At 47.2% G+C, this 25,447-nt stretch overlaps 10 protein-coding genes across 10 annotated transcripts; 5 read left to right on the top strand and 5 right to left on the bottom strand.

The window, feature by feature from the left end:
- Positions 1-526: 526 nt before the first annotated feature.
- On the bottom strand, positions 527-1,853 carry BDV27DRAFT_143537 (DUF4419 domain-containing protein; the record flags this gene model as incomplete). Its single annotated transcript, XM_032070113.1, has 3 exons — positions 527-554; positions 682-1,329; positions 1,369-1,853. The coding sequence occupies 3 exons, from the start codon at positions 1,851-1,853 to the stop codon at positions 527-529; spliced, it is 1,161 nt and encodes a 386-aa protein (XP_031929630.1).
- Positions 1,854-2,192: 339 nt separating this feature from the next.
- BDV27DRAFT_155824 (HET domain-containing protein) lies at positions 2,193-3,734 on the top strand (the record flags this gene model as incomplete). The annotated part of the gene is made up of 1 exon (XM_032072216.1): positions 2,193-3,734. One exon carries the CDS (start codon positions 2,193-2,195, stop codon positions 3,732-3,734), a length of 1,542 nt encoding a protein of 513 aa, XP_031929629.1.
- A 31-nt stretch (positions 3,735-3,765) lies between these two features.
- BDV27DRAFT_155823 (uncharacterized protein) lies at positions 3,766-4,557 on the top strand (the record flags this gene model as incomplete). Its single annotated transcript, XM_032072215.1, has 1 exon — positions 3,766-4,557. One exon carries the CDS (start codon positions 3,766-3,768, stop codon positions 4,555-4,557), a length of 792 nt encoding a protein of 263 aa, XP_031929628.1.
- A 2,296-nt stretch (positions 4,558-6,853) lies between these two features.
- On the top strand, positions 6,854-8,452 carry BDV27DRAFT_155822 (FAD-dependent oxidoreductase; the record flags this gene model as incomplete). Its single annotated transcript, XM_032072214.1, has 1 exon — positions 6,854-8,452. The coding sequence occupies one exon, from the start codon at positions 6,854-6,856 to the stop codon at positions 8,450-8,452; it is 1,599 nt and encodes a 532-aa protein (XP_031929627.1).
- A 351-nt stretch (positions 8,453-8,803) lies between these two features.
- BDV27DRAFT_170693 (DODA-type extradiol aromatic ring-opening family dioxygenase) lies at positions 8,804-9,643 on the bottom strand (the record flags this gene model as incomplete). Its single annotated transcript, XM_032075383.1, has 1 exon — positions 8,804-9,643. One exon carries the CDS (start codon positions 9,641-9,643, stop codon positions 8,804-8,806), a length of 840 nt encoding a protein of 279 aa, XP_031929626.1.
- A 1,260-nt stretch (positions 9,644-10,903) lies between these two features.
- BDV27DRAFT_155820 (uncharacterized protein) lies at positions 10,904-11,720 on the top strand (the record flags this gene model as incomplete). Its single annotated transcript, XM_032072213.1, has 3 exons — positions 10,904-11,253; positions 11,300-11,595; positions 11,659-11,720. 3 exons carry the CDS (start codon positions 10,904-10,906, stop codon positions 11,718-11,720), a joined length of 708 nt encoding a protein of 235 aa, XP_031929625.1.
- Positions 11,721-11,853: 133 nt separating this feature from the next.
- On the bottom strand, positions 11,854-12,406 carry BDV27DRAFT_125133 (uncharacterized protein). Its single transcript, XM_032066256.1, has 2 exons — positions 12,236-12,406; positions 11,854-12,187 (listed from the first exon to the last, which is right to left on the bottom strand). The coding sequence occupies exons 1-2, from the start codon at positions 12,284-12,286 to the stop codon at positions 12,014-12,016; spliced, it is 225 nt and encodes a 74-aa protein (XP_031929624.1). The 5' UTR covers positions 12,287-12,406; the 3' UTR covers positions 11,854-12,013.
- A 1,709-nt stretch (positions 12,407-14,115) lies between these two features.
- Positions 14,116-15,342, bottom strand: BDV27DRAFT_170691 (kinase-like domain-containing protein; the record flags this gene model as incomplete). Its single annotated transcript, XM_032075382.1, has 4 exons — positions 14,116-14,270; positions 14,300-15,051; positions 15,105-15,185; positions 15,322-15,342. The coding sequence occupies 4 exons, from the start codon at positions 15,340-15,342 to the stop codon at positions 14,132-14,134; spliced, it is 993 nt and encodes a 330-aa protein (XP_031929623.1). The 3' UTR covers positions 14,116-14,131.
- A 1,383-nt stretch (positions 15,343-16,725) lies between these two features.
- On the top strand, positions 16,726-22,453 carry BDV27DRAFT_170689 (uncharacterized protein; the record flags this gene model as incomplete). Its single annotated transcript, XM_032075381.1, has 11 exons — positions 16,726-17,925; positions 17,987-18,362; positions 18,415-18,467; positions 18,526-18,709; positions 18,759-19,637; positions 19,690-19,829; positions 19,892-20,064; positions 20,122-20,235; positions 20,300-21,547; positions 21,611-21,629; positions 21,686-22,453. 11 exons carry the CDS (start codon positions 16,726-16,728, stop codon positions 22,451-22,453), a joined length of 5,154 nt encoding a protein of 1,717 aa, XP_031929622.1.
- A 1,083-nt stretch (positions 22,454-23,536) lies between these two features.
- Positions 23,537-24,991, bottom strand: BDV27DRAFT_143533 (major facilitator superfamily domain-containing protein; the record flags this gene model as incomplete). Its single annotated transcript, XM_032070112.1, has 5 exons — positions 23,537-23,800; positions 23,836-23,930; positions 23,992-24,126; positions 24,163-24,767; positions 24,918-24,991. 5 exons carry the CDS (start codon positions 24,989-24,991, stop codon positions 23,537-23,539), a joined length of 1,173 nt encoding a protein of 390 aa, XP_031929621.1.
- Between the last annotated feature and the right edge of the window lie 456 nt (positions 24,992-25,447).

The following is a 25,447-nucleotide window of genomic DNA, read 5'->3' as shown; positions in this document are numbered from 1 at the left end:
CTGGCGCTCACCAGTAACACAAATTATTGATACCTTATCGGCTCTGAAAATTCCTGGTCTCTCGCAAGTGCCAATGGGCAAGGTGAATATTTTCATTTTTTTTTTTTTTTTTTACTGTCCACTACTATCCGGGTGATCATTGCTTGAGGCAATCCCCGTGATAGTATGGGAGATCACACATAATAGGGTATGTAGAAAATAAGCCGCTGGGAGTATAAACAGAACCAAATTCTTAATTTGAGAAAGCTAGCATCATATCAGGGCATTATAGCACATCTTTATCACATTATTGGTTGTAATAACTATGCAATATGTATGTGATTGCAAGTAACCAGGGCCACCTGAGGGTCATGGTTGCGTCTAAATACATATCTCAAGTACTAGGGTATAAGATAGCTACTCTGTGTCAAGCTAATATCTTTTCTATTTTGACTTTTGCTAAGTTTGAATATCTCGAATAACTTGGAGACAATTTATAAAAATAAATAGAATCGAGAATGATATAGGATATTGCTAGTACAAGCGTTTAATATGATGTAGTAGCTGCCTGGGGTCTAGCTGTTGTGTTATGCTTACCGTGATAACGCTTAGTAGACTAGGATTCCTAGAATTCGTTTACGGAACCTTTCTTTCCCTCGACGCATGATATGTTTTAAGGGTTTAGACTGATCTTCAATTGACATCTCCTCCATCTCCCATGATTCATCAGGCCCCACATCTCTCTCTTCATACATCCACCATCCCGAAACTGGCTGTATAGAGCTTAAACTTGTATTCTGACGCGGCCTTCGATCGTCTGCTGAAGAAGTGGCTTGGATGCCAACCAGACCCGCAACCATTCTCGTGTTATATTCATCTCCATTGTCATTGACCTTCACTGGGACAGAGGCAAAGCCGCAAGGGATGTCACTGGTATCAACGCGGTGGTATAAAATACCATCAAGTTCACATCCTGCCCGATTGCCTGCAAACGCTGCCAAGGTAACAGGTCCGATCGGACCATCCCTGTATAGACATTTACCATCTTCATCCCAAAAGCAAAAGGCAGTGATCCACCCCGAGAGATAGTAAGGTCCACTCCCACCTGTTTCGTGGGCGCATTTGCTCCAAAAGTCACGAATGTGTTGTGAAGAGGGATCGTCAAATGAAGTAACGAAACGTTCTAGGACTGGTCGAAGCAAGCGGGTAAATATTGCTGGTTGCTCCCCCAGTTGGGGAATCTTGTCTAATTTTGCCACCATCGACTCCCAATCTGCTTTTTCGCCTAACAACGTGACAGTTGGAATCCCGCAAACAAGGGTCATTCCATAGGAAAAGTATTTTTGCAGACTGCCCATCATCAATATAGCGGCCACAACCCTGTCTGACTAGGTAGTTGTGCTGAAAGCTGGCATAATCCAAGTGCGCAGTTCAGGGTCTACCACTTCTTTCTCAATGAGCTGTGTCATCCGGACTGCCAATGCCCCAAAGTCTGCATACTCGATTGTGGCTGCATCCACAACCTCAAGATGCTTTTTTCCTTGATGCGAAACGAAAAAAGACCGCAGCTCTTCCGCGTGGGCGTTAATATAAAAGCTGAGTTGGCAGAGGATAGAAAACCAGACATCCTCTGGCCGCAGGGTAAGGTGGTGATGATTGCTGTATGCGTGGTATACTGCCCTTACAAAGCCATTCTGGGATGGTGTGATGTGGCTTTGCCGAAGCAATCGCGAGCTGAAGGAGCTTTGGACAATATTCTTGCAATTCCGGTATTCTTTAGGACATGATTGTTTTAGAAGCTCTTTTGGGGTGGTCACTTTGGCTTTTTCCCAAGCTGCCGCCCCATGATCAGCTGCGGTCAATGTTACAGGCATTTTGGGATAGTTCCTGCGAGAGAGTGTGGTGGGCATTATCACTGGGATTTATACGTGGCAAAGAGCCAGCCTTGTCGGAGCCATGTGATTGACAAGGCTACCTCAAAAACAAGGCGACACAAACAAGGCTGGGCAAACAAGCATCTGCAAACAAGCGTCGTCTGCAAACAAGGCTGCCTGAAAAGTAACACGATAATCTCATCCCCTTACACTCGAGCACTAAAGCGCATCTACCCAGAAGCTGAAGGGCTGATTTTGCATCTCCCTGGTTGCACATTAAGCATCAGACGTTTCGTGTTAGAATTTATATACGAAAAAAAAAAAAAAAAAAAAGGAATAATGGCAGATCCATCTCTAACGTATGTTATGGATGACGCTGGGCAGGAAAAGCACCGCTACAGCCTTACGGAGTTTAAAAATGGTCGGCTAATAGGAATGCAACAAGCTCATTTCAATGAGTTTGAACGTATCACCCAGCAAACTCGTCTAATGACAACCATTGAAGACCATCAGTCAGTGGTAGACTTTCCTCATACACGGGTTGGAAGTACAATCCTCTCCCTTGCTACTGCCCAGCTACCAGCTGCTTCCGATATCAGTCATCAGGTCGCAGATGAGGATCTCTGCTCAACATGTGAGGATGTCAATATCCGTGCTTTACTGGGAGGACTGGGCAGTGGTCGTAAGTATCCACTTCATAATGCAGGGGCAATTTTCTCTTGTCATAACTGTTCTATATGCTACCTTTTGACCCAGGCGTTTGCCATTGAAACTGGAATGCCACCCCAGGAAATGGCTGGGTTATATTCCAGCTACCCCATCATTCTTACCAGTTTCTGCTCTAACTGCCCAATGGGAAGTCGACAAGAGCGGAAATTTCAACTTTGCGCACAGATGCTGCATCCCGTTCGTAGCCTGGCTGAGGTGGACGTATGTATCCGCCTCCTATCCGATGACGCTTCCAAGCTTGGACAATCCCCTCTCTTTCATGGTCGGCTGGTCCCATCTCGACAAGCAGATATAAGCATGGCGCGAGCATGGCTGAACGAATGCGAGAAACACCATGATTGCTCAGAGGTCTTTCGGAAAATCAAACGCCGCGCGGATCCCAATCACCACCTCCTTGTCAACGATGTTGAGCAAGGATGTCAATGCGAGATCCCTCCGAAATCTATATACATTACCCTCAGCTATGTGTGGCCTCGTTTTGGCACAACTCAACTAAACAAATATAATAAGGAAGGCTTTATGCAGCCAGGGGCATTTGGGAATTCTGAGAGCCATTTGCCAAACGTTTTACAGGATGCTATCAAAGTGGCACACGGTCTTGATGAACGTTATCTTTGGATCGATGCTCTCTGCATTGTGCAGGATGACCAGACTATCAAATCTGGATTGATAGAAATGATGGACAAAATCTACGCGGAGGCTGCATTGAACATTGTCGTGGCGACGGCTGCGAATCCAGAGAACGATTACTATATACCTGGAGTAGGAGAACCTCGTACACGGCGTCAAGCAGTTAGCACCGTGAAAGGCCTTCGCTTTTTGACTTCCCTCCCGGATTATAATAACGCTATAGAGCAAAGCCGCTGGGCGACCCGGGGATGGACATTCCAAGAGGGCGTGCTTGCCCAGCGCTGCTTGGCGTTCCATAACAACCAAATGTACTTTCGCTGTCCAAAAGATGCCCGCAGTGAAGATGTCCATGCCGAAGGAAATAAAAGCTACGAATTCCATCCAGCGAAGCCGCGCTTGCGGCAGAGTGGTGTTGAGCAGCTCTTGAACCCCAATTTTCTTTATCAATATTCGCAATGGAAACCCTTTCATAGAGTACGCGCAACTGGTTCGAGATTTCTCCCATCGATCATTAACATTTGAATTGGATGTGATCAACGCCTTCAAAGGCATCATGGCGGTCATTGAAGCATTCCTGCCATTACGAGGAATGTTCTGTGGCCTGCCACTTTCCCTGTTTGATCAGGCATTATTATGGTACCCAACGTCCCCAACACGAAGACGGTTAGCCAACGACAGCACACCCGCGTACCCATCATGGTCTTGGGCCGGATGGGTGGGCAGTGTGGATTACCAGTTAGACATCCTGCACCTCGGAGGAAATAGAATTATCTATCCCATGCACGAGTGGTACAGATACAGCACTGACGACAATCCTTTGGTATGCATACCCGATAGGGTACCGCAGGATTCCTCTTTTGCATTGGGTTTACTCTATTCTCATATCAAAATCATCCGCGATAATCCCACCTTTATCATTGCCTGGGTGATTTCTATCAGGATGACCCTCAACTCAGAAGAAAGCCATGCGACCCATTGGTTAACTGATATGATGCAATTTGTCCCATATTTTACTATATTTGATCATGAAGGCGATCCTTGTGGGTTTCTCCCTTCTGCTAATCGAGATTGGGCGCGAAAGTTCAAAAAGGAAGGTAGACGGGAGTGTGAATTGGTCCTGCTCTGCCATGCAGAACAAGCCAGTCAATATGGTGTAGGGAACTATGCAACCACCATTCATAGGAAATATCAGGTCGTTGACAATCCTCATGTCTGCTTCTATAATGTCATGCTGGTAGAATACCACGGTGACATTGCTTACCGACAAGGAATAGGGCTGGTTCATAAGGATGCAGTCCACGCTATCAACCATTCATGGGAGAGCAAGATCTTGATTCTAGGTTAATAATATGCGGTGTTAATTAGTTATATTATGAAATCATCTCATCTAATATCCATATGATTTTACTAAGTTGGATGACACGACGTTGTGATTCAACTACTATAGACTAAAGCAAGGTTTATAGAAATGCCAATATCAGTAAAAACTACTCAACTACCTAAGAGCTGTGAATATATTTGGTGTATCACATGATGCATAACAATCAATCCAGAAATTGACCCTGTCGAGTGCAAGACCAGTTGAAAAAATAAGCAGGAGTGGTCCCATCCCCTCCATTGCTTGTAGCATAAACGCCTACAAGAGTGCCTTGTCGGAGTTTAGTAACAGCAAGTTGTGTTTTCATGATACAGAGTGAGCTTACCTGTAAATCCTTCGCCAACAGCGGAGTTATCAGCGTATGCAAGAGTTAAGGCTATAAAAGATAGCCAATATTCCAGCAAAATTTTAGGAATCAACCAGGTTTTTATATAACTAGTTAACTAGATATATTCAATGGGTCACAGCAGAGTAATCAGGTTCAGCTGCCTCGGTTCGGTTTACTTCAGCCAGCCCCAAGGTAGAGTGAGGTTTTCGGCATATGTCATACTGACTGATAGGTTGAGTGCATCCGACTATAGGTGCAGATCCAAATTAGCACCTCATTTTAATTAATCCAAGGCTGATCGTCGACGATTATTTGTAAGGATACAGTGCGAATGACCAACTCAGAAATTCCCTCATATTCGCTCTTGACACTTTCTAACCCCTCTTTTAAAAAGAATGGCCGGCATGAAATGAACGATCGGTTTGGATCCTTCTAAGATGACGATTGAGATCAGCAATAATGTATGAGAAGCAATGTATATACCTCAAGACATCCAATAATACGCTTAGCCAAGCACAATAAAAGTAGTAGGAGCAGCAGAAGGAGGAGGACGGTAACACCTCGCGGAAAGAAACCCCGTGAGTTGAAGTACTTCGCGAGTACCGTGCGGCAGACCAACTCGCCGACAGCTATCTCGAGACCCACTTTGCAGATTTTTCTGATAATCCAGCAGTCAGGTAGCTGTAGACCAAACCAATACATGAGCTTTATTGGCTGCCTTGCATAGCTGATATCATCGACATCGTCATTAGGAGGGGTTCTGAAGCTGCTAAGTTAACTATTCGTGCTGAGACCCACCCACAAATTATTACTATCCCATTGATGTTAGTCCTCATCAGATCCATAAATACGCGGAGATATTGACAGTAGACTAGATCTAGGATACCAATAATTCCTCTATACCCTAGAAGCGTAAGCCAGAGCATAATATTAGTTACACATAAAAATCTATCTATATCTACATAGGAGAATATCCATGTATATAGGGCGGAGCTGATTTACATTCAAGCAACGCTTATTCAATTCCCTATGTATATAATAAACACCAATAAGATAAGGCTGACGACTATGTGGTCAACTGCAGTAGTGTAATAGGCGATACAAGTACATACTAGGCGTGATAAAGAGACATCTATCGGCCTGACGAAATCATCCAATTAGATAGATAGAAATTTCACCACTCCATGCATCGTTCAGCTGAAATACTAGTTGTGTGTTTCGCAGCTACACTAATGCAGTGTGACTTGCCACTGCGCTTGAACTATCCCTAAGCGATCTGCCGATCCAAGCCACGTATATAGCCGATCGTTAGGAAAAGTGGATCCACGAATCGGGCAGACGTGGTAACATGCGGGGATCTTCCGCCCCTGATAGCGGAAGGGCCGTAGCGAAGAAAGTTTATCTGTTCTTTTTATGTTGAATTGGTCCACGTCATTTGCAAACGAGTACTTGTTCATATGGGGGCTGGCTGGGTCAGTAATTCCGATTGGGGAAGAGGAGACGACAGCCCCCATTCCTAAGCGAATAGACCACCTTGATGGAGGTAGCCGGAGCTGGCAGAAATGTTTAGGGAAGGATTTTGAATGGTTCATCTGTATATTCGTATATCCGATTTGCTGCCTTGCAATTTGGCCGCTACAAAGCTGGTATGCACCTTGTAACAAAGATCTTTTATTGGACAGTCTACGGTGGAGTTGACATTGGCATATCGAAACACAGCTAATTTCTATCGCAGTAAACTACCTTGGTCGATACTATGTAAGAAATATAGAACTGAGGAGTAATGTGGTATATATTCCTTGAGATATCTACCCTTCTCACTCATTTCTATCACTCAACCAGATCAGATAAAGTCAAGTCATACTTGGATTATAAACCCAACATTATCGTTTTCTCTACAAGCTGAGCTTTCTCTTTATTTTGGATGCAAGCACGATGTCAAGCCAAACTCCGTCCAATGCCCATCTGACCATCCCAGATGGTACATGGAGGGGAGGAAGAGAGTTCAATAAACTCTTTCTTTCCACCTCCGATGAGATTGCAGACCCTGAGAACATAGGGAACGATTCATTAAAGGGTAAACATATTCTTATCATTGGTGGCGGTGTGAGTGGACTGCTTGTAGCATGGATGCTCCTTGACAGAGGCTACCAAGTAACCATTCTAGCTAAAGACTGGGCATGGACCAAAGATTTCCAGGGGTCTCGCATTACGTCCCAGATTGCAGGTGCTCTGTGGGAGATGCCCCCTGGTGGATGTGGACTGACTGAAATCGCGAACGCAAAGCCAGGTTATGCTAACCTGGAGGATTATCAACAATGGGCCATTCAGAGCTACAAATTCTACTGCGACTATGCAAAGCTAGCCAGCCCGCATGAAAAGGGAGGCTGGTCGCTTGGTCTGAAGATTGCCGATCTGCACCAGTTCTTCTACGATGATATCTTCAACGGCACAGGCAGGAACACCGAACACTACAAGAAGTACAATATCATGGACACGCATACAATGGACTTCGGTACAGCAGCTTACAACAACAACCAGGCAATCACTGCGGGGTTTCAGGGAAACACCATCTTCGATACGAGATATAGAGGGGAATTTAAGTCTGCCTATACGCACAAGGCTCCGATTCTAAACACGGACAAGGCTCTCGCATATCTGATGGCCCTGGTCCAGAGAAAGGGCGCAACCCTCGAGACCCGAGAAATCAAGGACCTCTACGCAAACGGACAGCAATTGCTGAACGACTTTGGCGCGCAAGTTATTGTCAACGCCACAGGCCTCGGTTCCAAAGACCTAGTCGGAGACAATGATGTCTACCCCGTTCGGGGCGCCATTCGTCGCGTCGAAAATACCCGCCGCAGCCAATTCCGCCACCTCAACGACGCCTACCTAGTTCCTGCACAAAAAGGCCCGGACAATAAACCCACCAAGACAGTCTTCATTGTTCCCCGCAACGATGACATCCTTTACGTCGGCTCCATCATTCAGCCCAATAACTGGAACCTAAACCTGACCGAGGAATCACCCGAGGTGCAGCAGATGTGGGATCGTGCTGGAGACTTCATGCCCCGCCTACGCCATGCGGGGTTTGTGAACCATTTCCCTTTTGCCCAGGGTCTGAGGCCATTCACTAAAAACAACGCCAAGGTCAGAGCAGATGAAATAGCCAAATTCCCTCTCGTCCATAACTACGGTCATGGAGGGTCTGGATGGACACTGGGAATTGGAACTGCCCGCTGTGCGGTTGATATCGTGGAAGGGCTTTTGCGGAATAGTACAGCAGAAAATATCAACAAAGATATATATGGGGCAAGTTCTAGGGATGATGCTACTACCTCTGCTAATCAAGCTTGTACGCGTGCTCAAGTTGCCCTCAACCATGCTATTGAGGCCTATCAACATGCTACTAGTGCTGCCGCTGCTAATTACCCTGAAGGAGCTTCTGTGATTGATGGCGCTGCTGAGTTTACCGAGACTCATTTCAAGGCTGTTGCTGACTCAGTAAGCTTTCTTCAGCAGCTAAAAGATTGATAGGCCATCTTCTTAGGATATGTGCGGTAGATAATACTAGGAGAGAAAATAGTTCAGTTGAATATCTATTTGCTTTATCTTTAGCATCACTGTAGTCAGACTTTTGAATCTCTAAGCCATAATGCGCAAAAAAGCTCAGGGCCGGGTTCAATGTCTCTGCTTGTTTATTGGCCGGCACGTGGCGGCAGACGACACGACCATCAAATATCGGCAGTTGAACTAGGAGCGGTATGACAACCTGGCTCCTCTTTATAATAGTACCCTACTGATATTCCGACTCAGATGGTCCCTTGGCTAACAACAATGGATTGAACTGGCAGTGGAGACTTTGAGAGCAACCCGTAGCATTATTCACCAGCTGTAAAAGCTCATCGGCGCACCTCGATACACAAACATGTCGAACCTAACTCCTGCTCTGTTTCCACCGCTCCCAGCTACAATCATGAACGGCATCAAATGTTCCGCCTCACCCACTGGATGTGCAATGATACTAGCGGAATGTCCCCTCCATTTAAGCAGTACGGTCTCTCTCTGCACTGGATCGACGATGGTTGCTGCCGAGAGCAAGAAATCCTCGAATTTCTCAGGTCCTGCAGGAATGGGCGCGTTAGAGAAGAATGCATTAGCTATTGCACGGAAATCGTGATAGGAGCCCCCACTACCAATCACGGCATATCCCGCGTCCCGAAAGCATTCGACCGCTTGTCCCAGCTTTATGTTCTTCTGGGTCGAGTCTTCCTCATCTTGCCCTCTGAGGATCGACATCTGGACGATGGGAATATCGCCCTGAGGTCGTAGTAGTGTCATTGGCACGTAAACGGAATGATCAAACCCGCGTTGGTAATCCAAGATAGGGTTGAACCCACAATCCCGGAGACGGTCGGCAACCTCGGCGGCCAATATAGCGTTGCCACATGCCGCATACTGGAACTTAAATGCAGCTGGTGGGAGCATGTCACGCATATCCTCATAATCATAGTAGATCCCAGGATCATTGGAGGCGGTGATTCGAGGTTCCTCGGTTTCCCAGTGAGCCGAGAAAAGCAGGATGCCCTTGACGCCGTCGAGCTTGCTTGCATGTTTGCGGATCATTTCTCTATACGACTCTTGTTCGGGATCAAGGAGAGGGAATGGGCCAGTCCCGTGGGATAAAAAGAGGGATGGTGCACGAACAAGGTTTGATGGACTCATATTTGTAGGCAAAAGAATGGTTGGAAGGGAAGAGTATAGTTGAAAGCTTTTTCTTGCTCATGACTGCCTGCATTGAAGATTTATATATCTTTGCCAAGGACGGCGGTCGCGCTTGAGAGTTCCGAGACTACCTTCGTTAGACAAGTTGTTGTGGAGCAGTAATATGACGCAAGTAATCGTGCTATCAGGTTCTTTGTGTGAATCTCGACAATTTGTTTGGGCAATGTGTATTTTTAGGATGCATTCAAGAAGGTTCATTAATTCGGCTTCCCAAACGGGACAGAAATGCCAAGGCGCTACTCCGACGCTAGCGGACTAGCGCTAGAATGTTAATTCTGCCAGGCGGTCACGTTCTCCACCCTAGTGATTGGGCTTTGGGCTTGGATCTTCAGCATCTACAATTATTCAGCATTATATCAATAGTTATTCTACGGGGATGCAGACAATCAATCTTGCTCTTAATGCCTGTGCTATCTGTGCCTCTCAAAAGCGCCAGTGTGACAGAGTGACTCCAGTGTGTGGTCGATGTGCTAAGTAGTCATCACCCTAAACACCATCAGAGACTGATACTGATGCAAGGCAAGAAACAACGTTCTATGCCAATATAGCTCCTCTAATAGTGGAATGCACCTGAGCTATAATTGGACCCAACCTAGGGCTGGCTATGGTGACTCAGGTCGACTGCCCTTGCACCCACTTTGCTTGTCCCATCTGCCTTTGACCGATACACAAGCAATTGACCTCCATTGCACCTCGCAAATGTTCCGCATCCTTGATGGGCTCAATTGTGGACTGGAAGATGTTGTGAGTTACCATGTACAATATATCCACCCTTGGTTACCTATTATTCATCCTAGGTCTCTTTCACAACGAGCTCCATCTCTACGCCAGAGTCCTTCTGCCGAACTGGCATCCCTTGTGCTAAATATCTTGCTTTCCAACCCGCCGATTACTGCCTTTGTGCTTGATCCCACGATAGTGCAATACGTATATGATATAAGTAAATGCATATTCTCGCTTATTCAAACCTCTCATCATGACAAAATTTGCATCTTGCAGTCGGGCCTCCTGTTGGCGGTTCACGAACAAGGGAGTGGTCATCTTTCCGAAGCGTATTTAACGCTCGCAACTTGCGCTAGTTTAGGCTATGCAATCGGTTTGCATCAACTTCCTGATAGCAACACGAGCCGTGGAGAAGAGAGGAATCGTGTATGGTGGGCAACGTATCTCCTTGATCGGCTTGTATATTATTCAGACAAGATGACAAACCGTATACACCTTACCCAATCCGCCCGTGTTGGCGATTCACTCCCAATGGACGATGATATGTGGACCAATCATGCAGGTGCTGTGCGCCAGGTCCCAGATATGCCTATACTTTCCGTCACGCCGACTGAGAGACTTGGATGTTTTGCGCAGCAAATCCAGGCAATGTCTCTATTAGACAGTGTCATGGCACTGACACGAGATAGAGTCAATAGATCTAAGAGACTGTCAAATGACAATTTCTACCAGCTTGATACAGCTATCCAGAAGACATTACGAGACACCCTGAATTCTTCTGGGGCAGACTGGGAACCTCGATACAGGGCAGTTGTTATTCTTTTACTGTGAGTTTCTTTCGAGGCATTGATGACTGGTTGCTGACTGCTACAGCGCTCTTCTTGAACTACATGAGACCGCGTCAACGTCCGGTCCCCACGGGGACAGCTCTCCCTTGATTTCCGAGTCTTCAATCGCTGCTATCGAAATGGCGCTCAATTTTACCCGTGACATTGTTTGCATGGACGATATCCTGGATGTCCAAAGGATGCCTTTGGCAGCCGTGCTGTTGCTCGAGAAGGCTGGTACGATGGCAATCGTTCTTAATGCCCACTATAAACGTAACATAGACGTGCTAGAACCGCTCATAAGTTCTTTAGAACGTGCTTGCAAGCGTTGGACAATTGCAGGTCAGCGAACCCCTGTGGGATGGATGGTTTCAAACAAACTAATCCTGTAGGCCGAATTGCTAGACAGCTTTAATGAGAAGTCAAGCGTTCTGCTCGACTTTGAAACAATCATGAAGAGTCCATGAAGGGCTTTTACCTAAAAGGTTCGCGAAAGGAGAGTTGAAGGCTGTGTCCGACAGTGTACAGCAACAATCAGAACCAGCCAATATTGGTGTTACATACGAGACCTACATACAATTACGTTGTACCTCACAGAAGTCTATATTCGAGATAAATTATTCAAAAGCTATTAATGGACTAACAAGACCTCAACAGTCACTAGGACATACATCTAGATAAATCAAACAAACTGAATACCCCAACTGCCAACAGGCAACTGAACAAGAAAGCTTCCACCGTCACGTCCATACATGGCAGCTTATCTTTTATCCTGCGAGGATTTAAATCCACCATGCTGAGAAGATTGTGTGTACCCTGCGCCCGAAGGCTTTGACTGGGTCTGAGCCTGAGATGCGACATTCGCATTTCGATTAGCGGCTGCTTGGGCTCTGGCAGCAAACCCACCGGAGGACATGTCGTGACCACCTCGTGCCTGAATTGTGAGATGTTTCCAGCACATCCAATATATAGGTCAACATACCTGTCCGGACTGGATGCGCGACGCATCCTCCTTGCTCATTTTGTGGGTCATTAGCACTATTGATAATTCCGTTGATTCAAGACGATAGGTAGAGATGTCGATCAGAATCCTCAGAATTTGAACGCTATCTGGGTACTGCGATAAATCAGGATTGAGCCAGCACCATTGCACCATATATAATGGGATATCTGGACTGATATCCTCGTGCGATTTGTTCACATGAAAACATCGCACTGTCATAACGTGATGGTCCGCGATTTGATTAAGCTTCGTTGTTCCCCTGGACCGTATCTCGTCAAACAGACGTCATAATCATGTCTCGAGCACTTTTAATCGACGGGCTTTTCACTTCCTTTCTCCTTTCAGCGACTCACTGCGATAAGACCTGGTTCTAGTCCGTTCTTGCTCAAACTCCCTGCATGGTCTGTGACTAGACCTTCTGGTACCACTGGTGATGGCTCCTATCTGCAGCGATATCATGCAATGATGATGGATGCACGTATCACAACCTGCCAACAGGTTGCCAATTGCTACCTCAATCCCTGTACGTATGTACTTATAATCACTGGGCGGTTGGTCTGGAACATCGACATCCATTCCCCGTGATGTCAGAACGCCATATCATAATGATGCTACCCTCCAATAATTGTATTTCGCGCTGGACCCGATCGGTATGTGCCAGTGTCTCTGTATATTGGCGATTGCAGAGCGTAAAAGTTTCCATGTAGCAGAGCGAGCACATAGGATACCAACAAGCAATAACTATCTTTCTAGCCCATCATGTTTGGTAGGCGCATGCCTGGCTTATCATACAGCGTGTCAAGGAAACACGTTGAATACAAGGCCAACTTTCCAAGCAATTATTGGATCTCAGGCATTAGTCCAGGGAATAGGTATTACGTCCTGCGGTGGACCACCTTTTGCAGTGAATGTCTCCAGCGATCTGTCTTTGTCGTTCCCCCGACGAGTTTGATTCCATCTGATCATTTGACACACAACTCACAGGTTGACACGCTTCTTCCATCATCTGCTCAGCCTCAACCAGTTCCTCAGCCGCCAGAGCCACCATATTCGAATCACAAGCCCCCTCGAAATGTGGCCAACTACGAAGTAACCAAACTCTTGCGTTCATGAGAGGAACCGAAAGTGTTTGCTCAGTAGGCAGCTAAACGCATGTCGCGCCCCTGGGAGGCTGGTATATTCGCTAAATATATCATTCTGTGATTCGTCCAGGGCGGTTTCCAGCTCCCCGTCCAGACTAAGGAGTGGTCCTCCAACCCCGCCGTGCATCAGCTGGCTGTCCAGGTGAAGGAAATCGCAACAAGGCATTCCTCTAAGGGTCCCTTTGCCATTTCTACAGTGATAGGCTGCATATATGCCTTCAAATCTCTGAGAATTCGTACACCACTGTGTAGGTGCTTGTACGCACTGTCGTAATGTTCACGGAGCAATTCCTGCATAACAAGGAGTAGACAACAAAGGAGGACAGCCGTCTTTGAATGGGGATCTGAGGCGGTGTGGCGGATGGCTCGATATAACGTCGTTTTCGTGCTACACATTTTCAACAATATTGGAAGAAATGGATACGCCATGTTTCTTACTATAGGGCATATCTTTGCCCTCGACCTCATGATGAGGGGAAGCATGCATTAATAATGATTTCAAATTCTTATATCAACAAAAAAAAAAAAAAAAAAACCAAGCCGTGTTAAAGAGAAATTCTAGGCATGTGTCAAAACGTGAAACATCTGATCAGTGGGCCTCGGAGCTGGGCCATGGTGTTTTTCGTCTTTCCGGTACAAGACATGCAATCCACCCCTTAGAATCACTCAGGCTCATCATCTAGTTGTATTTTCGAACCTTCTCATCTTCAGGTAGAGCCCACTTCACCATCCATTATGACATGAGGATTTGCTTGGTAGTACTTCGATTCTCCGGTCTGAATGAGAGCATCGGTCGTAGCATGTCAAAGATAGCGTCCATCTCTTTTGCATCCAACGAGGGCATTCCGGCAGCTCGCCTGGGCTGTTGCACGCTATTCTCAAACCGATCCCCCGCCAAGACCGGTATGGGTTACGGTTTATTGGCATACCATCCTCGGTGAACTTGTGTTGCCGCGCCTCCCACTTCTTCCACCATTCAGGTGGCAAAGCACCAAGAGTATCAACATACTCACAGGCCATGTCATCCTCCGTCGTGAGAAATCCTTCGAATAGTGGCCTTTGAGCAATAATGGCCCATATGGTACAAGCGAGAGTCCAGATGTCTGATGGAAAAGACAGAGGCTTGTTTGGCTCAAATCGAGCCTCGGGGGGCCGGACGGCGAGAGGGGCGTGAGATTCATAGTTTTCTTGTTTTAAGTATAGAAAGACCTCACCAAAATCTCTAAGTAAGGCTCTGGCTTCTGGAAGTGTAATGTCCTCACTTGTTACCCCGAGCCATAGAGGTGCAATGCCGTGGGATGGGACAGCAGGAGGAAGAGGCTTGCCACCCAGATGGATAACTGGGTCTAGCTTAGGTACTCCGTATTTCTCATACAATTGGTCAATTGAGAGCAGATCCAACTCGAGTATAGATTTGAGAAGAATATTGCCCATATGAATGTCCCCGTGGATGATGCCTTGGGTGTGTACATAGTCCACAGTAAGAACAAATTGCGCAGCCAATGCTCGGGCTTCATCAATTTGGAATAAGCGGATCCACGAGCCATTTTTCACACCAGAGAGACTAGCTCTGGCTAGGACAGTAACATAGCAAGAATGGCTTCCATTTGGACCATGAATAGTGAACGTATTTAGAACCGAAGGAACAATTGTCTTCCCGGGACTTATTGACCGTAGCATAATGAGGGATGAGTGAGGGTGGATACAATAGCCACTTCCTTTGGGTTTGAGCCTGCTCTGCAAAATTTCACTGCAACATATTTATTCTTTGGTTCATCGCTAGCCAACTATGTAGTTATACAGGAGCCATGTCCCAGCTTATGAATTATTCGATATCGATCATGAAAGTGATCTCCAATTTGTATAGGGTGATAGTGAACGCGCAGCGAGGTTGGTTTTGGTGGAGTGGTATGCCTCTCTTACGGAGGACAGAGCATAAAGCATGTGGGCATAGCAACCGAATAGATGATGACAACAGGTTCCTCAACGTGGGCTCATGTAGCTAAGTCGAACGAAAAGAAGTTTGAACCAGGAAGAGAGCAATATATATCACTGTTGTTGGATGTGTAAATGGAATGATCAGTTGTGGGCGCCTACCATGGGAGCCAATCATGGTATTAGACACGGGTCGTGCTTAAACCCATCTTTCTTTCTCTTTTTTCTTTTCTTTTCTTTTTTTGTTTTGTTCCCAACATCACCCAGCAAGATGTTCTCGCTACGGTTACTGCGGAGAGGAGCGATTTCGGATCTCTCTTCGACCATGGTATTCTCCTCAGTTCGAGGCTATGTAATAGCGGTCCCGTCTTCTCTTACTTCCACCCTTCTTTTACATGATTTGATACAGCATCTTGAACCCGTCCCTGTCGATAAAGCAATTGTCATCATCATCATATGTATTACCTTTTTACTTCTATGTGTCCTTCCCTCACTAGTTTCCCGCAGCCTGGGTTGGCTATAGTCAAGAGTGGACCGGGTCCCCGGCTAGGCCCGACCCGAACCCGGCAATATTCGGGGGCAGGTTCTAGGGGCTAAAATCCGACTGGAACCTACAGGAACAGGAGACATTGTCTAGTAGTTCCTTACCCTTCGCCAACTGTCTTCAGTCACTGCTATTAACCTGCCTGGCTGTCAGATATCGGTTTTATGGTCTTGCTGGTTGTCGAGCAGCTGGCCTACCTCTTGCGAATGGATTGAGTGAAAGTAAACAGCCCGGGTTGGCTGTGAAGTGTGTATACTGAGTAGGGAGAAAGAAAGAGAAAAAAAAAAAATTAAAAAAAGGACGAGAGGGGAGAAGAAGAACGCAAGCCACAACCGAGCTGAAAGCTGGACCCACCGGAGGACTTTTCCTGTGGTAAATTATGAGTTGCGGTGAGATCTAGGGCACCAATGCCCGCCCTTATCCCCATCGTCAATTGTGATGGGGGGATTGATAGGCTTATCATCGAGATCAGCAGTCATAGCTGATGGATAGATATCGCCAAGTCCCACATTCTGTAAAGAAAAATTGTAGATCGTAGCGGAGTAGCCCCACTACTTATGATGGTATTGGGTATATCTCACAGACTAGTTGGCAACATACAGCAATCAGAGCAGTAATGTGTCACGATGCCCCTTCAGCTGAACACGAAATGGGTCAGCTATTGACCGGCTACCTCGGGGGATATTGAGGGGTACAAAATAAGGGCTCAAAGGTGGGATGGAACTGGGTCTGGAGCCTGGCTGGCTGATTAGTTTGGTACTTAGTACTTATATAGACAGATAGGCTGCCACTACAGCTCTAGTCGTTTGATTTCACATCGCAGGACGAATTCCTAGTAAACCGACAAAATGGCACGCGACCAGGAGATCATCTCCCTTTCCTCGTTTGGAAACGACCTCCTGGCCAGCGGCTTTTTTACATCTCTGGACGCACCAAGCTTTGCCGACAAAAATTTCAAAGGCCCCCCTCGCAGAAACCTGGAAATTGCCCCGGATGAAACTTTGTCGCCGCAGCGAGCCAGTCCTGCCACATGGATGGGTCTGTCGACCTTTTCGGCTGCGACATCAGTATATGCAGACTCTCCTGAATCTCCCGAGCAGCTCATTGTTGGAGGTGCCGAGGTGCAAAATGTGTCACTTGTTATGGCAGACGAGCACGGCACTTACAATGATTTGAGGGTAATGCCTGTTCCCGTTTCGGGGGCCAAGAGCAGTGGGGGATCTCTGCTTGTTGCCCCGGTCGGAGAATCTAAGCAGATCGCTGCTCAGCCGATGCTTTTGCTACCGGCCAAGGCGGATTCTGATCTCTCGTTTTCCGATGATAGCAAGGCTTTGCCGTTGGCAGAGCTGGAAAAAGCAATAAAGGAGTCTAAGGGGAAGGTCGGTGTGGCGGCTGTTGATTCCTATGTTCTCAGTGGTGATATCGAGAATTTCTTTGGCGTCGAGGGGGTTACAGGCAAGCTGTACTGTTTCAGGAGTGATGAACAAGAGGGGAATCAGGACGAGGAAGAGAAACCTATCGATGAAAAGGTTAAGCTTCAAGACATGGAATCGCCCCTAGGAATATTCTTCCCCGAGATTGAAAACAAGACGATCAGAACGTTGCCCCTCAAGAACCTGGAGTTTACTTTCAGCAACACCAAAAAGGAGACTTTGCTCCCGGATGGACTCCGTCTACAAGGTGACCTGGAGTTGAAGGATGGACTGCAGTGGATCTCAGATGGCTTGAAGAATGTCTTTGGCAGTAACAAGACCACAGAGCTGCCGTCGAAGATACGGGTTAGTGCCCTTTTGGCTAAGGAAAGAGACTGGACCAAGAAGCCCAAGATTGAAGGCATCGTTCTTCAAGCCTTTCTCCATGAGATGAAGCTACCCGCGTGGGACTTTTTGGAATTTCAAACGGTGGGTATCGAGATGTCTGCTAGAAAGGAAGTCGCGAAAAAGAACATCGAGGACGATCCGGAGCAGGAAAAGAAAGATGATACGGACAAGACAAAAGAAGAGGATGAAGATGGCAAGTCAAAGGAAATTGTAGCCAGGAAAGACAAGGTGCGTCCCACGGTCAATTGCTTCGTGACAGATGGCTAATACAAGAACTTATCCTGCATAGGCCTCTAACGCCCCCACGACGAAGGATGATGCCACGGAGGAAAAGCGCAAAAAGGATGATAAGGAGAGCAAGGAGGAGAAAAAATGGAAGGTAGGTTTTGGGCTGTTTGGCAAGGTCAATATTACCAAAGTACCGAAGTCACCGGTGCCACTGGAGGCAAGATATTGGATTCGTATGGGAGACTGGAAAGAGGAGAAGAAGAAGGAGGAGGAGGAAGAAGAAGAAGAAGAGGATGAAGTTGAGGACGATGACAAGGACAAAAAATTAGAGAAGCCAGACGACGGAGAAGGTAAGGAAACTGACGAAACAGGTGGGGAGGACGAAAATGACGATCTGGAAGAGGACAGGCCCGCAGAAAGAGGAAAGCAATACGAAGGTGAGTTTATCTATTATAAAAGGTAGAAGCAAAACAGCTGATTTTATGCCAGTGTTGATCGCGGTCGGCGAATGGAAGGACTTTTGTGCCATCTCGAATCTTGACGTATGTACCATGGAAGCGGTATTGAGAAATGAGTTGCGGAATACTGAAAACACAAAAGATGAAAGAAGCCCAGTTGCACGCATTTTTCAAACCCGGCGAATTCCGGAAATCTTGCACGTTGTCTGTGACTGGATCCCTCGAGTTTGCCCAAGGGTGTCTTGACAAGAAAGACGACGAGGAAGAGGAGGAAGGGGAGAAGCCCAAGAATGCGACTCTAACAATTGAGGGAGTTCTATCCAGACGTGAGCCAGGTTGATCATGCAAACAGAATACAGACTGACAATATTCTAGAGGACTACCATTTTGATGCGAAGGTGGGAGATCTGAAGCTCGATTCGGTATTGAAGATGTATGCTCAGATCACCGGAGCTGAACCATCAAAGGAAGCCAAAGAGCATGATCTAGTCTTTGAAGAGCTGCATTTGAATATTAGCCGCAAGCTGAAGTGTAAGGAAAAGGCAATAGAGGACAAGAAGGATGTAAAGGAGAAAAGGAAAGAAGAAGAGGAAGAAGAGGAAGAAGGGGAAGAAGGGGAAGAAGGGGAAGAAGGGGAAGAAGGGGAAGAAGAGGAAGAAGAGGAAGAAAAGGAAGAAGAGCCTTCCACTTGCCTGGAACTCTCCGGCAAAGTCAGCTTCAACGATTGCAAGAGTGTCCACGGTTTGATCAAAATTGACACTATCTCTGGCCTCACTATCCAGGGGGGAGTCGAGGATTACAAGATCAAGGATGCTGATGTTACAATTAAAGAAGCCAGTATCGACATCTTCATTGGAGCAAAGCCAAAACAGTCCAAGGATAACTCGAAGAAAACCAAGCCCAAACTCGACGCAGATAGCAAAGGCGGAAAAGGAGCTGGCGAGGGCAAGGTGGAGGTCTTCAATCGAGCGAGCAAATTTGCCATCAAAGGCAGGGTTGATTTTAGTGGTATAACTGTGACAGTTGCCTTTATGACTGAGCGCAATGAAACCAACGCCAAATCGAAGAAGTCGTCTGAGCGGGAGTGGGTCTTGTTTGGTATCTATGAAGGCACTTTGCACCTGGGAAAGATGTGCGATATTATGAAAGGCCCTATGGCCGACCTCGAATTGAAAAACGTTGCGCTCATCGCAGCATCCGGGGAAAACAAGACAATCGAGGCGTTGAACACGCTTAAGTATCCTGTAAGAAAGGGTGAGTCGGGATATCATCTCCGTTTGGTTTCAGACTGACAATTTTATGGTAGGGATTTCACTGTGTGCTACTATCCCACCTCTGCCTGAGCTGAATAATTTCGCCAAGCAGAACGTGGATGGGTTGGTTCTCGTTGCAACTATACAAAAGCAAAAGCTGGAGCTCGGCATCCAGTTGCCCAGGGCTTTTGATGTGAGTATCCATGCCTAATACGCTGTGCACCTGCGACAATTGCTAAGTATCTCAACCAATAGGTCACTATTACTGATAGTGTCAAACTCTGTGAGATTGGAATTGGCATTGAAATCAGCAAGACTCCTAGCTTGATGGTCATGGGCACTTTGAACATCGTCATGGATGTAGACCAGGATCCTTTGCTCCTAGAGGGCATGGTGAAAGCTGGCCTACTCAGTTCATCGGCTTCGATGTATGGTCACTTGTTTCCCCCTTTTAAAGCACCAACAGTGCTGATCTTTACATCTAGTGCCACCAAGTCGCCATGGGTGAATCCATTGAACATCAGCAAACATGTTACCATCGCCGACTTCAGAGTTGAGATTGAAATTACTTACGCCACGGTCATGGAGCTTGGACCATCGTGAGCCAACCATTTTACGTCCCAAATTAGCTACGATTTGTGAGTTGACTAACACATGGGGTAGCAAACTGGGCCTTGCTGGAGATATCGAGGTAGGAGACCTTACTGCTGGAGCTGCTATGCAGATCAGCCACCACCCTGGTGAGCAGGTTATATCAGCCAATATCTCTAAGGTTGATCTTGTCGAAATCATCCGTGTTGCCGGTCAGGTCGCCGAAATCCAAGTCTTGCAAGATATCCGTGGTGGTGAGGATACGTTTGTTTTTACCGATGCCAACATGTATTTCTCCTCTGGGGGGACCATAGCCGGAAGGGAGTATCCACAGGGTATATCAGCCGGTGGGAAGCTGACGGCGTTTGGGAAGACGGCCCAGTTTGACCTAACCATTGGCAAGGCCGGTCTAGATTTCCAAGCGTATATCGATAACTTCAGTCTCGGGCCCTTGGTCGTCTCATCCGCCAGTGGAGATCCCCGCGCCAAGATGGTCGTGGTAATGACCAAAGACCAGCAGGTGATCAAGGTGGACGGAATGGTAAAATGCTTTGAAATTGAGTTTGCCACCTTAGTCGACATCCAAATAGGAACCGAAACCCCGTCTTTTGCTGCGCGTATTGACGTGGCGTTTACCGACGCATTTAGAATCAACCTGCAGGCGACGGTGAAGGACTTTAAGGAGCTCAAGGATCTAGCAACAAAGGATCTATATTTCCAAGCCCAGATCAACGGGGGTTTATTTGACATGATCTGTGAAAGTATCAAGAGCCTGCTCCGGACGCTTGAGAAGCTGGGTACCGAGGGTATTGAGTCTCTTCAGAACCTCATTGGAGCGCAGATTGCCGAGAAGCAGGCCGAAATGGACCAAGAGAAGAAGAAACTGGACGAGGCACGGCAGAAGGTAGACGAGCGGCGAAAGGCGCGCCACCGCGATATGGAAAAGGAAAGGGAAAAACGCGACGAGGCCAAGAGAAAAATCGAACAACTGCAGGACAATGTGACCAAAGCCAAGCAAAAGAAGGCTCAGGCCGAAAATGAACTGAAAGAAGAAGTCGAAAAGCTTAAACTCGAAAAGGAATCCCTTATCCAACGCAAGAGAAAGGAGTATAATGACAAGCTGGAGAAGGCCAAGCAAGAACGTGCGAACAATCAGAGGGAGTTAGAGCGGCTGAGGCAACGACAGAGAGATAAATTCGGCACCGATTTCCTCAGGAAGGTCGACCTTGCTAAAGGGGCCTATCATGAAAAAGAAAGGATCTTACGGCAAGCGTGGGAGAATGTTGCGCGGCTTCGTCGGGAGTTCGATGATGCAAATATGTAGGTGCCCCTCTGTCCCCAGCTCTCATGCAACGCCCGCAGAATGCTGACAGGTAGGAATAGATTTAAGAAGGCAATCTTGGTAGGTCCTTGACACTATCTCTTAGTGGTAAATCATATCTAATGTATTCCAAACAGCTGCCGGAACTCGGGGCAGCCGAACTTGCTCATGAGGCCGCAAAGGTTGTCCTAGGTGGATATTTCGAAGCTGCCAAGGTCCTTGAAGACACCCTTAATTCCGACGCCTTTCAATCCATCGTCACAGCCATTGAAGATACAGAAAAGGCGGTGGAACGCGCGGCAAATGGAATTGACAAACTTCTCAGCGGAGGCGGGTTTGACGGGTTTGTTAGATCCTTTATCGATACAGAAGAAGCCAAAATCGAAGCAGCTATAAAAGCTCTCGAGGCAATGCAGAATGAGAACAACGAGTATCAAAGGGCTATTCGGGAGGCGCAGCACATCCTTGACCAGAACGCTCCCGACCTAGAAGACAAGATCGCCCAGGCCGATGAGAACATCAAATCCCTGGAAGAGGATGCAATGCTGGCAGATCTTGAGCGAAAATATAACTATCAGCTTGAGATCCACAACAAAGTACACAACACCATCCAACAAATGCAGGCTGGATTAGAGACGCTCAAGGAGAACTGGCAAAAGGGGATGCACGCGTTGGAGGACGTGGTCAATGAGATCCAAAAGAAAATCAACGCCATCTTTCACATTGAGAGAATCGAGGTGGGCATCCACACTCATGCGTTGATCGACAACAGACCCCTAGTCTTCAAATTCTATGGCACGGTGGCCAACAGGCATTTTGCAATCGAGGCACAATGGGCGCCAGGCAATGATCTCAGCCGTTTATACAAGGGAGTCACTAATGAGATTCTGAAGCTTGCGGTGTGATAGCCTCAGACTGACGGTATATTATGCCGTCCTACACAGTAAAGTTACAATTAGATGGAATGATTGTGTGAAGGCGGCAGACGGGACTAACCGTCGCGATTCAGATAGACTCATTGAGTATTGAGAGAATGCCAGTTTATACGAGGGGCTTGCTGTCCAGTGATCCATCAATTGAAATGCATTAACATACGTTTGTCTATCCCCAGTGCACAAATTAACCTCACCTTGAAATAAACGCTATTCCGCCGACAATGGCAATGTCCCATTATATCTGAGAGAAGATTGTATGTACTTGAAACTAAATTTAAGAATCTTGGAGGAGTAGGCGTCAAGGAGTAGGAGTCAAGGCCAACGGGCGTCTCGATATGCAAGTCATGTGAATCTATACTTGCGTATGCACTCGTGGCACTCCTCCGGCTTTCCACTCTTCCGGTGCCCGGATGATCCACACTAGTATAGTGATATATACCCTACTATACAGCAGGTTAAGATAAATTCGGGGAACCATAAACATATGCGTGGGCTATGGTAGGCTATCTCATCCTTGACTCCCAGAATCGGCCACCCTGCTATGTGTTCAAAATGCCTTCTACTGACCCGAGCAAGTAAGCAAACAAATTTCAGTGACACATGCATAGTCACACTTCTATCAATGACAGGGAAGCCCTCAGCCTCAACACTGGATATACAATCCCCACCATAGGACTCAGGCCATGGCAGTCAAAACTAAGAGATCTAGAAGATCATCGAGGCCGCCCTCCGCATCAGCTACCGGCACATCAACACCGCCGCGGCCTATGGCAACGAAGCCGAAGTAGGCACTGGAATCCCTGGTTCGGGCGTGCCTCGCGAAGAGATCTTCCTGACAACGAAGCTGCATAAGAAGTGGCACACGGGAGTGTCTGAGGCGCTGGACCGATCTCTCCTGAAAGTGCAAATAATCTACGTCCACCTGGATCCCATCCACTCGGCCTGTGCTACGGACCCCAGTGAATCAACCAAAGTGGTGACAGATTTATCTCGCCAAGAGCGGGTCACGCTCGCTGTCTCTAGGCTCATTGGGATCGACACTCAAATATGCCATCAATTAGTTGATGTTTCCAAAGAAGTGAGGGAACACGTACCATGTGGTTGGACCAATAAGCCCATGCAGGATAAGACCCCTAATAAAATTATGAGGAACATAAACCCCGCCTGGGGGTAGGTTGCGACTGTGAAACTGTAGATTAGCTTGAAGAATGTCGGCGCGATGATGCGAGCGAGAGCATACAAGAGCCCCATGACCCCGAACAAGTGGCCGATGCGTTCGTGAGACACATGCTTGGTCAGAGATGAATGTAGCCCATACTACCAAGCGAGGCGATTGCGCCAGAACAAATCACCATAAATGAATACTTCGACAATGCGTAGCCGATGTAGCCCACGACATCACAAACGATCGACAGGCGGATGAGGACAATTACCAGTGTGTCACACCCTCAAATGGTACCATCCTCGTCGGACGGGGTCCGAAAGAACCACGAGATACTAGGGAGAACCAAAAACCAGGACCACCGCGCGGACGGCATTAACGATCGATACATAGAGACTAGATTCCACATTTCCCCAGTCAAACATGTACTCGGCATAAACGATGATGACCTGCACGGTACCCGTAACACCACCAAACACAACTATGTTCATTGTAGCTAGTAGAATTATATTTCGACAAAAGGTAGCACTGGCACCTTGGTGGTTAGGGAACAAGACACTGGGTTTCCAAGCAGCAGGAAGAAGGATGCTGAGTGATGCAATGAGGTTCATCGGGTTGAATGGCTTCCAGGAGAAGCACATTGCGTTACTTGGGTCTGGGTCTGCCCTCTTAGCGCGGTGTTGATCGTGAGCAGCCTGCTGTCTCTCCTTAGAGAGGGATTCGGGGACGATGAAACGAATCGCCAGACAAAATATCACATGGAATAAAAGCCCAATTTTGAAGACAGGCAAAGTACCGCCTGTATTATTGATGAAATAGGTTTGGCCACTGGTCCCTAAGGCAATTCCACAGAATTGGGTGCCTTGAAGTAGTCCAAATGTCACACTTCGTGGATGCGGAGGTGTACAATCCGAGGTGTAGGAGTAGATTAGAGCCTGCATCGCAGTAAACAACCCACCTAACCCACCTATCGCGGCCCCAACCAGAAGTATCTTAAACGATATTTGTTGTGGATAAGATACCACGATGAGGGCGATGGCCGTGTCGAATACAGCGCCCAATGCGCCTAGAGCGATCATCCGGGTCCTGCCATGGAGGTCGGACAAAAGGCCAAGCCATGGACTGAACAAGGCTGATCATATTCCAGATGTGATATTGACGTAAAGCTGGAACTGGGCGGCCTTGGACTAAATATCTGGGATTCGGCACTGTGGATTGTGTTCTCCAACGGCGACAGGTCAAGGGATGAAATTGGGATCTTTGAAGGTTCACGATGAGACGTAATCGCGACAGAATAGAGACGTCGTCAAGTTGATTATAGGAACGGCGAGGCCTACAAGAATCATCTTAAAGATCAGAACAAGTGGTAGCAACCACAATATCTATCCATAATTGAGGGTCACAGGAGTATAGGCGTGCTTGCACTTGCTTCAATAATACTCACCTGTGGCCATCTCCCTCACATCCAGGTATGTGTGTCGCGTGTAGGCTCCTCAGTCTGCTGCGATACTAGTATGTCGTCTAATTCGTCATCGTCGAGCAGTAGAGGGTCGGTGTGAAGATGCATAAGGGTGTCGTTGCAGTCACCAGCATTGAAACGGGTCTCTCTGGCTGGTTTGGAGATGGGTTCTCCGGCCAACAATCGCTCATTTTCCATAGAGGCACTGGATTACTAGCGGCCGCGAGACCCTAGCGGCATATTATGGTCCGGAGACATGCAACAGGGAGGTCTCGGTTAAGACTAGTACTCGTCCAGAGTCTCGTGTTAGTTAGCTGTCTTTTAGGTGGGGCTCAAGATGCTA

The sequence above is a fragment of the Aspergillus caelatus genome (assembly GCF_009193585.1).
Source record: "Aspergillus caelatus strain CBS 763.97 unplaced genomic scaffold BDV27scaffold_49, whole genome shotgun sequence".
NCBI lineage: Eukaryota > Fungi > Ascomycota > Eurotiomycetes > Eurotiales > Aspergillaceae > Aspergillus > Aspergillus caelatus.
This window is presented reverse-complemented; position numbering and strand designations above follow the sequence as displayed.

What these genes read in the sequence shown, in the direction of transcription:
- BDV27DRAFT_125133 (XM_032066256.1), bottom strand. Translation starts at nt 12,286, where the DNA reads ATGACCCACAAAATGAGCAAGGAGGATGCGTCGCGCATCCAGTCCGGA. An exon ending in CGCGCATCCAGTCCGGACAG is followed by an intron (nt 12,188 to 12,235) that starts GTATGTTGACCT and finishes CTCACAATTCAG; the next exon opens with GCACGAGGTGGTCACGACAT.